The following is a 17,685-nucleotide window of genomic DNA, read 5'->3' on the forward strand; positions in this document are numbered from 1 at the left end:
ATGTGTAATAAGGGACCAGTTTGTATATAACACAGTTTCAAAAGTGCACACAAATGGTATATTGCTACAGCTATCCTTTTTTTCCTCACTAAATGGTATGATTTCAGATCTATCCACACAGATACATGTAAATGTTATTTCATTGTTTTCAACTGACTTATAAGTAATTCCATCATATTTATCATCCCTTTAAACATCCATTTCCTTACTTTCCAATGTTTTACTATTTTTAATAAGGTTATTTTAAGTGTCATTAGGTCATATATCTGTGCTTCTCTAGGGAAAAAACCTAGGGGTGGAAAGTTGATTTAGCTGCTCTTGATGTCATACTATATGATATCTATCCATGGGGCCTGAATGATCAGTCTTTCATACCCTGGGCACAAGACACCTCATGCCTCTACTTATTAAGAACACTAGTGAAGTAAATGTAGGTGTCTATTAAAATATGTAGGAAATAATATATTATATATATATATTATTAAGTAATATTATATATTAGTCACAGATAGGACTTTTTGATATTTTATACTGATATGTGTTGACATTTGAGATAGTTGAATAACTCAAGAAACAACGTTTTCCAGTGACAGTAAAAAATTGTGCATGGGTAAAAGATCCATTCCAAATGTGAAAAAGAACAATGGATTTTAATGTAACAGAGTATAAGAGGTTCATTGATCATCAGGTTTCACATTCTACATTGCAACTAACCTTTAAGAATCTTTTACTTACCAAGTTTTGGTACGAAGAAGAATATCCCCAATTGTCTAAAAAGGTTATTAAAACACTGCTATCATTTCTAAATACATATGTATGAGGCCAGAACTTTCTTCAACTATTTCAGCAGAATAATTATTGTACAGATTGAACACAGAAACACATCTAAGTTTCCACTTGTCTTCATTAAGTCAGACAATAAAGATATCTGCAAAAAATGTGAAACACTGCCACTCTTCTCATCATTTTTATGTTTTAATAAGTACACTTACTTTTCAAAAAATATGCTATTCTTATTTATACTAACATGTAATGAACTTATTTTTTTATTTTATGAATTAAAAATAAATATATTTAAACCTCCTTAGTTTTCATTTCTAATATAGTAAATACTAATGAATATATTCCACATTAAAAAAGGCTCTTTGATGGGCACCTGGGTGACTCTGTTGGTTAAGCATCTGACTTTAGCTCAGATCATGATTTCGCGGTTCGTGGTTCGAGCCCCACATCAGGCTCTGTGCTGACAGCTCAGAGCCTGGAGCCTGCTTTGGATTCTGTGTCTTGCTCTCTCTCTTCCCTTCCCCCACTCATGATCTGTCTCTCTCTGCCCCTCCCCCACTCATGCTCCCTCTCTCTCTCTCAAACAAAATAAATATTTAAAAAAAAAAAGGCCCTTTGTGGCCAACAAAAACAGCACTCTTTTTAAGGGTGCAAAGACCAAAAAGTTTGAGAATCACTTTGTAGCGTGAATCTAAAAAAAATAATAATAATTCATAATAAAAATTTGTGTGAAGAAATCATAATTGAATCTTGGATATTTTATACAGTAAATTTTTGAGCATCTACCATTCCAGGCCATGAAGAAATAGCAGTGGAAAAGTTCTACAGAGTCCATGCCCACAAGGAGCACACATTATGGTGACAAGAGTCATAAAAGGAACCTATAAACAAATAAATATATTCAAATAGTGTCATTCCTCATAAGAATAAAAAATACTATGGAAATAAACAGTGAGTAGGAGACATGATGGAGGGGAGGCCATTTCATTTTGGATCATCTAGAAAGTCCTCTTAGATGGTAAAGTTGAGGGCTAAATGTTGAGAAGAAGCCAGACTTGTGAATGAGGAAGGTGGGGAGAGAGAGAGGTGGGTTCTGGGAGACCGATTAGAAGATGCAATTTCCTGGACATGGTAGCAAATTTGGCAATGAAGCTCAATGTCTCTGAGCTTTTAACAAAGAAGAGAATCCAATTTTATCTTTTTTACAACATTATAAGGCAAGGGTTATTTTTTTGATTGCACGGATAAGACTGAGGAGGAATAGGGAACAGTTAAACCTTACTTGGTGTCATACAGCCAATTACTTGCAGAATTAGGTTTTGAAAACTTCATTCTAGACCAATCTCATCTTAGGAAATGTCTGTCTTAGGAAAGGTGATCATACGGGTGCCTGGGTGGCTCAGTTGGTTAAGTGTCCAACTTCGGCTCAGGTCATGATCTCGCAGTTCGTGAGTTCAAGCCCCGCATCGGGCTCTGTGCTGACAGCTCAGAGCCTGGAGCCTGCTTCAGATTCTGTGTCTCCCTCTCTCTCTGCCCCTCCCCTGCTCATGCTTTGTCTCTCTCTCTCTGTCTCTCAGAAACAAATAAATGTTAAAGGGGAAAAAAAAAGGGAAAGGTGATCTTAAATGAATCAAGTACTAGTAGGGGTTGGTGAGAGAAGCAGAGTGACTGTTCAGAGAAATTTAATCGTCTCTGTTTGCCCTAACCCTAATTATAGCCAAAATGCCTCTCATATGTCTATAGCTGTGTTGGATGTTATAGGGAGGGATAATACCATTTGCAGCATTAAATTATAGATAGTATTTAAAGAACCAATATTACAGAATGAAGGTCAAAATAATGGCATTGAAGGGCAATAAAACAGGACTTAAATAGAAGAGAGATTGAGAAAAGTTTTAGGGCTTGCAGATAGCTGAGATTACATAGTGATTTTCTGTTGTTTTTTTTATACTCATTCTTACAAAGAGAAGTTAAACATGTCCTACTTTTATAAAGTTAAAAATAGAAAATTTTATCAATTGCTACATTAGAAGATGATTATATAAATTATCAAAGGAGTATATCATTTTCAATGGATTTGCTTCCTAGTAAAATCATTATTCATTTAACTATGAGTTGCAAATCATAATATTTAACAGAGAAGCTAAAGAGCAAAGAATCTGAGAGGTAACTAATTGTTAGGAAATACTGCTCACTGAAAATCAATAACAAATTGAGATAAACTTAAAAAAATTAGAAATAAATGGTAAAATATATAAGGATTTATGAGTATTTTATTTATATTAAAATTGCTGGAACCCATCTATTGTGTATAATGTAAGATATTAAGTTTTAATTTCAGTAAAAACAAAACAAATAATCACTATGTCTACCACTGTATGATAGATGCCACAAATATATTTTAAACGTATAGCCTACAGGTGAAACACTGGGGAATGAATTAGCCTTTTACTTTCTAAAGTACTTCTTCAATTTTTGAACATACACTACCCCCCAGGCAAACTGTGAAGGACACCAATTTGCTGATATTCAAATATGTAAAGTTCTCATAGCCTTCTGTTTTTTCCCGAAAGCACACTTTATATGTATATATTCATTTGCATATTTCATCTATATCTCCTCTAGTACACCATAAACTCCTTAAGGACAGTCATTGTGTGACTCTTTATTCATCTTGGACCACAGTCCACAGAAGAATTTCAATAATTCAGTTTTTTTGTGGAGTCAATGTGTTTCTGCTATTGTCAAGCAGGCTGTTCTGTGATCAAACATCCTGCCTCATCACACTATCCTACCTAACCTGGGTGCACCTTTTCCAATGCACCACAAGGCTCCATAAATGATCCTTTTTTCGTCACCATCAGGGAAAAAAAATTTTAACCAATTTGTACCAATGGCACGAATGCCTAATATTGGGTCAAATGTACCTTCTCGTTACTTCAACTCCACCCCACCTCCCTCCACATATACAGATAGTTCTATAGCTAGAAGAAGGTTATTTGAAAGGAATGCCACAAATAATGGGAATTCAAGCACAATGACAACTTTTTGAGACTGACATTTTGAAAGAAACATTTAAGCAACCTGAACAATACACCACATGCATGACAGCATGCTTATATTTCAAACACTCCAAAAGATGACATTTTCTAATCATGACTAACTTATCATTTGTTGGTTGACACGATGTATCTTATGTAGCAGAAAGCTGAAACCCATTATAAATAAATGGTCCAATTTAATTGGGATATAGCTTAAACATTCTATAGTCTGTAAAAAAATATAGTATGTCACTATAAAGAAAACATCAAAATGAAGGAAATGTAATCTAATCCTGATTAGATGATTTCAAATGGAAATGTTACCTTTTGGTGTGGTTATTCAAACAAGTATTTGAAAAATCATTAATGGATTTTACCTGCAATTTTCAACGTGAATTTTTTTCACTGCCTTGGATGGAATGAAAGATTCCCAGTTATTGATTTCCATAACTTCTATGCAACCAGTAAAATTCTCCAATGGCCCAGAAATCTGAGATGGAGGAAGAGAAGGAGGGAGGGGGAGAGAGAGAGAATATTTATATTATTTCTACAATATATTATTCTTGCTGTAAACTGGTCAGAATGTGCATTCATATTGGGTGGCTGATTTATTCAACATATTGGTAGAAAGTAATTTAACTCTATTCATAAATACCATTCCAGAATTTAGCGTAAAAGAATACTACCTGAGTCAAAAGTCACTTGGAATCTGTAGATATCACTCTATGAATCACATATATGAATAAAGAAAATTTTTCATTATTATAGTGAATTACAGCTGGAACATAGGAGAAAAGCTAATATGTTCATCCTTCCCATCAGTGGATTACACTTTTGCATCTTTTGCCTACGTTCCTTCTTACTTTTTCTTTCAGACATTAGTTATCTTGCCACACTCACAGCTATTCACACATCAAGAAAAGGTTCTCTTTCTGTTATCAAAGGAAACACAGTAAACTGAATATTTGTGACATCCCACAGTCCTGATACATTCTGTATAACTTTGTGTTCAGTTGTGTGGCCTATCCTCCTTAGGAATAACTTGGGCAAAAAAAGATTGCCAACAGGACAAAAGAAAAAAAAAAAAGAAAAAGGGCATTGGAAAGCATTTGTTTTAACGAACACATATAACCTCTTAAAGATAAACAGATATATGACTTTTCATTTCATTCACCATGAACATACAATACTATTCCATTAATTATATATCTATATGAATTTACATTTATGTGAAAAAGAGAAGTTAATAAAAACTAAAAGGGGCACAGGTCAGATTTCAACAGGTATGAGCATTTATTTCGGGTTCTGTATACTCTTATGCTCTTGATATTGTTAAAATTTTTAAGCTAAGATGGAACAAATTATAAGCAGGATAATTACTGAACTTATACACTTAAAATTGTCTACCTTGACTTTTGAATTAAAAAATGCACTATTTGCATTTTCAAGACTTAGTTTCTCATTAAAAGTAATATTACAAAGGATGGAAGGGAGACTTTGTATTGTTTAGAAATTGTAGGGTGAATTTATTTCATCTTTTAACTTAGAGCCTTAGTTTAAAAACCTTTAAATATTTTCTTTCTCTTTCTGATGTTGGTTCAAACGTACTACGAATCCTCTCAACAAGTAACACTCTGTCAAGTGTCAAAAATGACTGGACTAGAAAACAAAACAATATTTCACACAGTAAGTTTACAATGAAGTCAGTTCATTGTAAGTAAAACAGAAATGTTTGGCTCTTACATGTTGCAGAAGGGAAAATATTCATTTGTAATTGTTAGCTTAAAGTTTTTATGGGTTTTATTAATCTTTTTGTTTTTTAAGTTTAATTTATATTTTCATCACGGTTAGACATGGACCAGGTTTTTATTTAAGATAATGTGTACATATGCCTCCCCTGAAACATTAGAAGCTTGTGAATTAATATACAGTTTACAATTAAAAACTAAAAAAATTAAATGGTCTTGGAAAAATGCTATTGATAGAAATGGTTATGAATGTTTTACTTAGTTTAACACAGTTCAAAAATAGCATAATGTATGTGCATATTTAAATAAATATTTTCCTCTGTTCATGAAGATCCTTATTATTTATGAGAATGAAAAGTATGAAGAAAGTTATAGCTTTTTAAATGAATATGAAGCAATGAGAAATGCTCTAAAAGAAAATGATTCTATGATTACTCGGTGAGATACATGATAGAATTCTATAATTCAAATCACATTCACATATTATGGATTAAAAGATAAATATTAATTTATTCACCCTGGACTTTGTTAGCAAGAAAAAAAATTCACAGCCTTTAAATCTGAATGAATTCAAAATTATTTGATTTCTTCTGTATTAACAGATTCAAAATTTCCAGTTCGTCCACACATTAACCTCTGGCACTCTTGTTCAGGATGAGTTAACTGGTTTCCAAAGTCTCATGTAAATCTTTTTCACTTTGAATATGGAAATTTCATTTAGCAAAAAATAAGTCAAACTTGTACCCAGAAACACCAAATCTAAATAGTAAACTGTAATCACATGGTTTTTAGACAGTTTCTAATGTTGGGAACTTTACCCCCTTGAATTTGACTAACTTATAATAATTTGGTTAGTTAGGTTTCTGGGACAGGATTTTTAAGAAGTAAAAGGGAAACACAAGATATATAATTGATACAAGTTACAATGTAACCATGTATAATAGATTCATTAAGGACAAGAAATCATGAAAAATCACCTGTATATGAGATTACAGGAATGCTGTTCTTGCATGTTATCCCCCTTTCCATGAGAAAACATCTGTACTCACATATACTCCTGGGATTTCTCAAATCTGGTTTTTATTTTTGTTCAAGACAAATAAAAAACTAATGACCCCAGTTACTTCTAAACAATGTAAAATGGTCACCACACAATATCATTAATATGATTCACAGTACTGAACAGTAATAATAACTGAGCTCTCATTTTTTTTAAATGTTTATTTTATTTGAGAGAAAGCGAGAGAGTGAGCATGAGCTGGGGATGGGCAAAGGGAGAGGGAAATAGAGAATTTGAAGCAGCCTCTGCTGAAGGCAGAGAGCCTGATGTGGGGCTTGAACTCACAAACTGTGAGATTGTAACCCGAGCTGAAGACAGAAGCTTAAATAACTGAGCCACCCAGGTGCCCCGGCAGAATTCTCATTTTTTATTTCAAATTTGACTCAAAGTTATAAACATCTTCAACATATTCTCATTTTTTCTACCTCTATATGAACAGAAGAATATTTAATTTTATCTCTGGCATTTGATGGCCTTTATTCTCATTTTTTTAAATTAATTTTTTAATGGTTATTTATTTTTGAGAGAGAGACTGGGAGAGGGGCAGAAGGTGAGGGAGACATAGAATCTGAAGCATGTTCCAGGCTCTGAGCTGTCAGCACAGAGCCTGACATGGGGCTCAAACTCGTGAACTGAGAGATCATGACCTGAGCTGAAGACAGACACTTAATCAAATGAGCAACCCAGGTACCCCTTACTCTCATTTCTTTAAGAGAGTTGAAACCAATGAACTATCAATACTGTACAAATAAGTTTCTACATTAATATTCAATAGCAGTTACATAAGGTGAGACAGCCTTCCTGGCTATCATTTAGATTGCATATACGATATTCCAAATTTATAAACAATTTAAAATAAAAAATGTACCATCTGAGATTGTTTTTGAAATTTACATGCCTAAATATTTAACATCATGTGAAAAAAGTTATTAAAGTGAGAGAAACGTTTAATTCCTTTTTGTCCTGATATAGTAGAAACACAATTACTTGAGGAGTATATGGATTCTTGGTTAACCTGCTATTAAGTGGTAATTTTAAGAGCTAGTTTCTCATTCTTCTTCATCAGCAGTTTATGAGTTTTCTATTTACAATGTTATTTATGTTTTTAAATGGATTTCTAATGTACCTCCTGTACCCATTTTGGCTGAATTCAAGAGATTTTTTAGATTAATGGATTTTGAAAACCAGTAAGTTTGGTTTGTAATCAATTAATAATCAATTGGTAATAGAGAGAAACAGCTCCAATAGTTTCCTTTTTACTGTAGATTGTTTTATCAGTTACTTAAAATTTGTTTTTAAAGGTCTCATCTTAGGCACACTGTGGTTATTTCATACATCTGTGAGAAATGTGAAAAAAAGATTATTTTTAAGCTAGCAATAGTAATTATTATTATGTTTTTGAAAAAGCTTCTACTGCTAAACTATTATTAAATCCCATATTAAATTCAAATCTGGTAGGATGGGAAAAGTTTTGAAGAATGTAACTTATAAAGAACATCCCTGTTAAACTGCCACATGATCTATCCCCTCTGCTGCTACTGCTGCTGCTAGGATGTTTTCTGTTTTCCAAATCATGTGTCTCAATCCAGTTCTGGCACTCTTCATTCCCTTTCGCTGTTCCAAGGACCTTTTGGTATCATTTCCCTTAACAACTTCCTTTACCATTTCTTGTAATGTAGGTCTGATGTTTTTTCGGGTTTTCTTTCTTTTCTTTTTTTTAAGAAAATGTCTTTAATTTGTACTATTTTATTACAGTTTACTTAACTATTTTGAGAGCACTTGAAAATATTCCCTTATCTTCTGGATTGCATTGCTTCTGATGAGAAGTCAGTGAAAATTCTCATTTTATTAGGTCTTATTGAGATTATTGCATTTATAAGTTGACATTTTTTGTAAAATCCAGGCAAATTTGGTCAATATTTCTCCAAATATTTTTTTTCTCTCCTTTCTCCCTCCACCTTCTGGAACTCCTAATACACATATTTTAACCCCTTGTTACATCCTACAGGTCACTTGGGTTTTTTCCATCACTTTTCTCTTTCTTTCAGTGTGGTTTCTATTACTATGTACTCAAGTTCAATGATTTTTTTTCTTTTGCAGAAATGTAATCTGTTGTTAAGCTAATACAGTTCAGATATTATATTTTTATCTTTGAAATTTCTGTTTCTTTAATTAGTTGAATTTTTGTTTATATTTTTACTTGATTTTTAAATAGATTCCATTTTTCCCTCTTGTAGTACATGTTTTATTTGTTTTTAAGTTCATAATAGATGTTTTAAAGTTCTTGTATGCCAACTATAATATCTATGATTTATTGAGATGTAATCATTTTTATCCTGATTGCGGTGCACAGTGTCCTGATTCTCTCCAGATCTAATTTTTTTTTTTTTTTATCGGATACTGGACATTGTTACATGTGTCTTTGTTGTGTGTTTTCCTACATAATTTATCCCAATTTTCTAACTGTTCATGATGGTAAGGAGAGTCTACCAGCAATTACTCATTCATGGCCAGAAACTCATATGCCTTTTCTTTTTTTATAGTGGTACTTCTACTTGATTTGTATCATAAAAATAATTAGTTCCCACTATCAAACTATTAGTACTATCCCTGATTTCATGCTCAATTTTCACTCTTATCAATTTATTCCAATATTAGCTTTCAAATTTCTAAGTAACATGCTCATATTTTGGGGTATTAATTATTCAATTTCACAAATTTTTGGAGCCTAACTTTAATATTATATATGTATCATATGTAATAATTTTTGGTTAAACAATCAGCATTACATTAACCATAATTTTAGTTGCATCACAGCTTTAACTTACATGTTTAATGCTTACATTATTCCTATGTAATAATTATTTGCAGTGGAACAATGCTATGGTTAACGATGGCAACATTTTCTTTCTTCCTTTTATTTATGTACTTTTTTATGCTCGACATCCCTATGACTTATTTATTTTATAACTGGAAGTTTGTACTCTTAATCCTCTTCACCTATTTTGTCTATCTTCCCAATCCCATCCCTCTATACTTAAGATTCTATTCTTTTGTTTGCTCATTTGTTTTGGTTTTTAGAGTTCACTTAAAAGTGAAATCACATGTATTCATCTTTCTCTAACTTATTTTGTTTCACATAGTAACCTCTAGGCCAATCCATGTTGTAGCAAATGACATGACTACATTCTTTTTTTTGTTTGTTTTTATGGCTAAGTGATATTCAAGTGTGTGTGTGTGTACGCGTGCGCACGTGTGTGTATGTCTGTACACACCAGGACACTTGGGTTTGCTTCCATACCTTGACTATTATAATAATGCTGCAATAAACAAAAAGGTGACTGTATCTTTTCAAATTAGTGACTTGTTTTCTTTGGGTAAACATATGGTATTCCTGTTTTTCATTTTTTTGAGGAACTTCCACACTATTTTCCACAGTGGTGTACCAATTTACGTTCCCACCAACAGTGCACATAGGTTCCTTTTTCTTCACAATCTTGTCAATATTCATCACTTCTTGTGTTTTTGACAGTAGTCATTCCGACTTGTGCAAGGTAGTATCTTATTGTGGTTTTGATTTGCAATTCCTTAATGATTAGTGATACTGAGCATCATTTCATATACCTCTTCTTTTTTCTTAAATATTTTGAGAGAGAGTGAGCAAGCATGTGTGAGAGCAGGGGAGTGACAGAGAAAGTGGAAGAGAGAATCCCAAGCAGGCTCCACGCTTCTAGTACAGAGTCTGATACAGGGCTCGATCCCATGAACTTTGAGACCATGACCTGAGTCAAAATCAAGAGTTGGACACTTAACCAACAGAACCACCCAGACACCACTTTTCACGTATCTCTTGGCCATCTATATGTCTTCTTGCAAAAACGTCTATTCAGTTCCTCTGACCGTTTTCTAACTGGATAGCTGGGAGTTTTCGTGTTGAGTTGTGTAAGTTCTGTATATATTTTGAATATTAACTTTTCACTGGATATTATCATTAGTATATATCTTCTCCCATTTAGTATATTGCCTTTTTGGTTTGCTGATGGTTTCCTTCACTGTGCAAAAGTTTTCATTTTTGGTGTAGTCCCAATTGTTTGTTTGTTTTGCTTTTCTTTCCCTTGCCTCAGGAGACATAGCTAGAAAAACACTGCTAAAGTAGATGTCTGAGAGACTATTGCCTAATTTTTTAAAGAAACTTTATGGTTTCAAGTGTCACATACAGGTCTTTAAGCCATTTGGGGTTTATATTTGTGTTTGAATAAGAAAGTGGCCCATTTTTATTCTTTGGCATGTAGCTGTTCAGTTTTCTCAGCACCATTTATTGAAGAAAGTGTCTTTTTTCCATTGTATATTCTTGCTTCCTTTGTCATAAATTAATTGACTATATATAAGCATGAGTTTATTTCTAAGCTCTCTATCCTGGTCCTACCGATCTATTTTTGTGCCAGTGCCATATTGTTTTTGATTAATACAAATTTGTAGTAAATCTTGAAATTTGAGACTGTGATACCTCCAGTCTTTTTTTTTTTTTTTTTTCCTCAAGACTGCTTTGGCTATTCAGGGTCTTTTGTGATTTCCTACAAATTTTAGAACTATTTTTTCTAGTTCTGTGAAAAATAATACTTTGGGTATTTTATAATAATATTTTGGGTATTTTGATGAAGATTGTAATGAATCTGTAGTTTGCTTTGGGCAGTATGAACATTTTAACAATATTAACTCTTCCAATCCATGAGCATAGTATACCGTTGTGTGTGTGTGTGTGTGTGTGTGTGTGTGTGTGTGTTATCTTTGTTTAATCAATGTTTTATAGTTTTCAGAGTATAAGTCTTTCACTTCCTTCATTAAACTTATTCCTAGGTATTTTATTCTTTTTGGTGCAACTATAAACAGGATTACATTCTTTTTTTTTTTTTAATAATTTTTTTAAAGTTATGTATTTTGAGACAGAGTAGAGGAGGTGCAGAGAGAAAGGGAGAGAGAGAGGGAGAGAGAGAAGGAGAGAGAGAATCCTGCCAGGCTCCATGCTGTCAGTGTGGAGCCCGACACAGGGCTCCAACCCACAAACCATGAGATCATGACCTGAACTGAAACCAAGAGTTGGATGCTTAACCAACTGAGCCACCCAGGTTCAGGGATTGTGTTCTTAATTTCTCTTTCTGCTACATCATTATTAGTGTATTTTCTTTCTTATGCAAACTTTTTAAACTGAATGTCATTACTGTGTTCTTTTTATTGGCTTAGTGTTCATGTTCTTATCATCCCCATACTCTTTGCTAGACATATAAATCCCTCCTCAATAATTCATATACTATGAAAATTTATTCAATTATTTTTCATTTAATTTGATTTTTCACGATCTCTTCACTATCACATTTGAAATTTACTATACTGCTGTCCTGTGATAAATCCACTCTTACTTGGTTTTCATGTTACTCAAACTTAATTCACTCCTTTTTTGGAATATTCATTGATAAAATAATCAAATTTGATCACTATCAGCTTCAAATGGACAGAAGCAACTAAAAGCTCTAAAGCAACAGAGGGCTGATATTGTGAAGTCTTATACTTGATAATGGCTAAAAAAGTAGAAAAGGGGTGAGGATATTGTGGTGACTTTGATGAATTACTTGTGGGGCATAGAGGAGAAAGGAAGGAAATAAAGAAGTAGAATACTCGATGCTATGAATATTTGTTAAATTCCTACTATTTATTGGTTTGTCAAAAATCATTTTAAGGCTGGGTACTCTGAAAAATAATCAGTTAAGAAAAAGATGGAAATTGCTAGGAAGTACCTATTTTGAACATATGCAAGTGAATTCAGATGTTAACATTTAATGTTTCAGATGTTTAGCTGTTATTAGGATAAACACAAATTGGATGACAACTGTGTACTATATATAATGCCAACTGATAAATATGAGTCTAAACATCCTAAATGTGGGACTTTAGCAACATAATTACAAAACCACTACATAAAAATAGGAATCTTCCAGTCTACAAATTTCATAATACCTCTACCAATTTTATTGTAATATATTCAATAAATTATGTATACTCTGTAAAGATTGTGGGATTCATGTGGACACAATCTCTATGTAGAAGGAAAGAGAAAGTTGGTAAATTTCCCAGATAAGAATTAGATTTATATATTGATTCAACAAATATTTATAAAGTATATCCTGTGTAGTGAGCACAGGGTCACCATATATGTTTACACAAATTTTGCACTGTCAAAAACGCCTAGCTGATAGAGGGGAGTACAGCCTGATATTTAAACCACACTTTTTCCCTCTAATCTATCTTCCCAGAAATATCTGCTTTAAAAAAAAAAACTGTCTAATTTAAACAAAGTCACCATAGAGTCCAGCAACTGTGAAGCTAGGCACTGATGAAATATGATGTCAGTTAAAAAAAATATGATAAATTTCAGTAAAAAATGGGAAGAGGACAATACAGTTTGATTAGTTTTTTTTCTTTTAAAATTTTTTTATTAGGGACTACATTTTTTAGAGCAGTTTTAGGTTCACAAAAAATTAAGAAATTTCCCATATACCCTCTGCTTCCCCCACACACACAGCTTCCCCAATTATCAATATCCCCCTGAAGAGTGGTACGCTTGTTACAACTGATGAACCTACATTAACATATCATTATCATCCAAAGTCCATAGCTCACCTTAGGATTCACTCTTGAGTGCCGTACATTATCGGAGTTTGGAAAAATGTATAATGATATATATCCATCACTATAGTATCACACAGAGTATTTTCACTGTCCTAATATTCCTCTATGCTCTGACTATTCATCCCCTCACATGTCCCCCAATCCTTGATGACCACCGATCTTTTTTCTGTCTCCAGAGTTTTGCCTTTCTCAACTATGTCACATAGCTGGAATCATACAGTATGCAGCCTTTCAGACTGGCTTCTTTCACTTAGTAATATGCATTTAAGGTTCTTCTATGTCTTTTTAAGCCATGACAGCTCATCTTTAAACTGAATAATATCCCATTGTCCAGAAGTGCCACAGTTTATTTATTCATTTGTCTACTGCAGGACATCTCAGGTGCTTTCAAGTTTTGGCAATTATGAACAAGGGTACTATAAATATCCATATTCATGTTTAGTGTTTGATTTCTGATAATGACATAGTAACATATGCAGGTTTAGAGTTTGATTTCTGATAATGGCATAGTAATTGTTTATGGAGATCAAACCTCTTATGAAAACAACTAAATAGAATAGAATTTATAGGAAAATCTGTTTGGAAACAATAAAGAACACTGAATATGTGTTTCTAAATTCTACTGGGTTTTAGAGCCAACAGGGTTTTAGAGTTACCTAGAATTTACCTTGTGGACATCTTCATCAGTGGTGTTGATTGCTATTTCTTCACTACAGAAACTGTCAGAGAATGTCCTTGTATAAGGACATTGGAAAAACATGAGCACATTTTCAACTGTTTTTTTCTAGTTTATTCTTTCTCTCAGCAAGGCCAAACATGCTCTGTTCCAAACACTGTAACGTCTACAGTACTTTTTCACTTCTTAGCCACTCAAAGACACCACTTTAATACAGTTATCTGTATGCCAAGGGATTTACCATGGATTTTCTTTTTTTTCCTACAACAGCTTTATTGAGATATAATTCACATATCATAAAATTTACCCATTTAAAGAGTGCAATTCCATGGTTTTAGTATAATCAGAATTACTCAATCATTATCACAGCCAATTTTAGAATAGATATATCACGTAAAAAAGAAACATCTATTCATTAGCAGTCTCTCTCCATTCTTTCTTCAACAGTAGATAACCATTAAACAACTTTGTATCCACAGATTTGCCTATTATTGACATTTCTTAAAAACAGGAACATAAAATGTGTGGTGTTTTGTGATTGGCTTCTTTCACTTAGTATAATGTTTTAAAAGTTCCTCCCTGTTGTAGTTATGCATCAGTACTTCATCCCTTTCATTGATGAATGATAGTCCTTGACATGGATATATATTTTGTTTACCTATCCATAAATTAATGGCCTTTTTGGACTGTTTCAGTATTTTTTATTTTTTTTGGCTATTAAGAATACTTTTGTGTTTTATGTGGACACGTGTTTTAATTTCTCTTGGTTATAGGAGTGTGTTCGTGTGTGTGTGTGTGTGTGTGTGTGTGTGTGTGTGTGTGTGATTTAAGTGTTTCCTACTACAGCTGCTTCAGTATAAATCCTGGGGAGAGAGCTAGTAGCAAGGAGCTAATTTCCATGCTGAAATGATGCATCAAGATTACTCTTAATTGGAAACAATCTAAATGTCCATCTACGGGAGTCTGCTCAAGTGAACTGTTACACCATTCCCGTTTGTGAAAAGGAAGTAGGAACATCTCCATATACTACGATGGAATGTGTAGTGGATGCTATGGTATCTACCCAGGTCTCCCATTAAGACCGAAGGATTCCTCTCCTCTTTTCAACTACTTGGGGTACTGCTGGCAGAAAAACTATGCCTTTCATCATTCTTTGGGAATTACTTTAGTCCAAGAGTATAGCCTCATCCAAGTTTTCTCCTCTTTCCTATGGTAGTTCGCATCCAATGACTTGTCAAAAAGGGACTGTAAAAGCCCAGACTCCTCAGCCCAACATCTGACAACTCTGAATGATCAGTCCAGCTGCAACTTGACAGGGGTTTCAAAAACCTGTATTGAGACTGCATCTCATCCCAATGCCTCCCTGCCCAGTCCTAATTCCTTCCTTTCCCTTCCCTTCCACAGACAGTAGTATCAATAGCACTCTCTAAAGTATTGCATGTTAATTTCCATCTCAGAGTCTGCTTTCCAGAGAATACAACTTGCAATTCAGTGATCACCAGACACACTGCTAGGCAGAAAAAGTAAAGTGAAAAATATATGCATATGATATTATTTAATAATGGAAGAATATGAATTTATATATTTGTATATGTTTATATTTAATAATAAGTAAACCACAAAATATAAGGAAGAGGAAGGGAATAGGGCAGACAATGACAATGGAAAATGGATTTCTTAAATATTTCTTAAATATATCTTTAGGTATGGATTTGAATTTGAAACCATGTAAACATATTATATAATTATAAAATGAAATACAAATTTAAAAAGCAATTTTTAAAACTCAGGAGTAAAATGAAATTAATGACTCTCTAACCTGTGTTTCTATTTGGTGGCATAAAACACATAACTACTCTGATGACTTTACTTTTTTTTAATGTTTATTTTTGAGAGAGAGAGAGAAGAGCACAAGTGGGGGAGGAATAGAGAAGAGAGGGAGACACAGAATCTGAAGCAAGCTCCAGGCTCTGAGCTGTCAGCACAGAGCCTGACATGGGGCTCGAACTCACAAACCACAAGATCATGACCTGAGCCGAAGTTGGACGCTTAACTGACTGAGCCACCCAGGCACCCCACTACTCTGATGAGTTTAAAACACAGTACTCTGAACATATTATCTTCAGTGGAATCGTAAGGACACAAAGAACCAAAACTATTAAACTGTTTTCAATAATATAAATTGGTGGTAGTGATAGAACACTATTCTACTAGATATGTGTCCACTGCAGAATAATCAAAAGTATATTATGACAGTCTCATTCACAACAGAGGTTTTATTGCATGTCTGGAAAGAGATGAACCGAAAACCATATATGAGAGTTCCTAACTGTGACTGCTATTATAATTATTAGCTTATGAGGTTTTTTACATTATAACAAAAAAATTTTTCCTAGTTTGGCCAGCAAAAAGCTAGGAAAAAATAGTGCAGTAGCAAAGAACAGTGATAGGTTCCATGTGTGATCTCTAAATACCACTATATACCAAAAGGAGTCTGGATTCCTTGGAGAAATGCCTAATTATTCATCTGAGAAAATGTAAGAAACCATGGAAACTCTACAGTACAAAAAAATTTAATTTCTATGACAAAATTTTGCTCAAAAAATAAAACTGATAAGGCAAGATACAGGCATATTAACCAATCACATGATATGGATGTTGGTTAATTTTAAACAAACTATTTTTAAAAGAAGGTTATAAAACAGGAAAATGTGAAAACTAACTGGATATGACAGTAAAAAAATATTATTACTTTTTAAAGGTGATAATGCAATTACAGCTATCATTTTGAAGATTACTTAGCTTACGGAAATCCATCTAGAAACATAAATAAAGTGTTCTGATGTCTGAGATAAGCTTCCAAAACATCTTTAAAAATGGAGGGTAGAGTACACATTTAATAGATGAAATATAGCTGTGTTTCTTATTTTCTGAAGCTACCAGTGAATTCATCACATTCTTTTTTTCTACTTTTGCATATGTTGGAAGTTTTATTTTAAAAAAATTCTATTTCTCCATAGGCACTCAATCACCACTTACACTTACTTGGCTTACTTCCCTACCATCACCACACCCCAAGCAGTTCTCTAGCTCTAATACACTGGTTTAAACTACTCAATTTGTTGCAAAATCTCCATTTCTTCTGATATTTTAATCTGTTTACTTCTTTTCTTATCTACTCTTCCTTTTAAAAACAGTAAGATCACTCAGCTGTACCCCTCTCTCTTCCTCACCACACTTCTCCCTCGTGCTCACCTTTTAAGTTCTTTCTCCCAACAGAAAATTCACCTTATGTCTGCCTAATTGAATTTTATTCTCTCAACCTCTACTCACTGATGAATTTACATATTTTTACATGAAAGGTAAATAATTGAATATTTTAGGAAATAAAATTTTGTGTTTCTATTTTAACACTGAAACTTTTCATATCACACCACCCACAACCATCAGAGTAGCCCAACAAAAGCAATTCTGTCTTGGTAAAAAGACTCAATAAAAAATAATATGAATAGCAATGATAATAAGATAAAAGTAGTAACTACTATCTATTAAGAACTATTATGCACTTATCTAACCTTCATAATAGTTTTATTACATAGATTCATCAGCATTTCAGTTTGCTATTTACTATTTGTGGTTTATTATCTCTATTACTGATGTTCTAAGAAGATTCCCTGGCATTATATTCATTTA

The 17,685-nt window shown here is 33.2% G+C and overlaps 1 protein-coding gene across 2 annotated transcripts in view; it reads right to left on the minus strand.

The window, feature by feature from the left end:
* Nucleotides 1-17,685, minus strand: part of LOC109499722 (protein eyes shut homolog) — an 866,761-nt gene that overhangs the window by 516,928 nt on the left and 332,148 nt on the right. For both annotated transcript variants that reach the window (XM_045057710.1, XM_045057711.1), the window contains one exon: nt 4,202-4,314. In XM_045057710.1, coding sequence (XP_044913645.1) covers nt 4,202-4,314 — 113 coding nt within the window. The remainder of the gene's footprint in view (nt 1-4,201; nt 4,315-17,685) is intronic.

The sequence above is a fragment of the Felis catus genome, chromosome B2, assembly GCF_018350175.1.
Source record: "Felis catus isolate Fca126 chromosome B2, F.catus_Fca126_mat1.0, whole genome shotgun sequence".
Classification (NCBI taxonomy): domain Eukaryota; kingdom Metazoa; phylum Chordata; class Mammalia; order Carnivora; family Felidae; genus Felis; species Felis catus.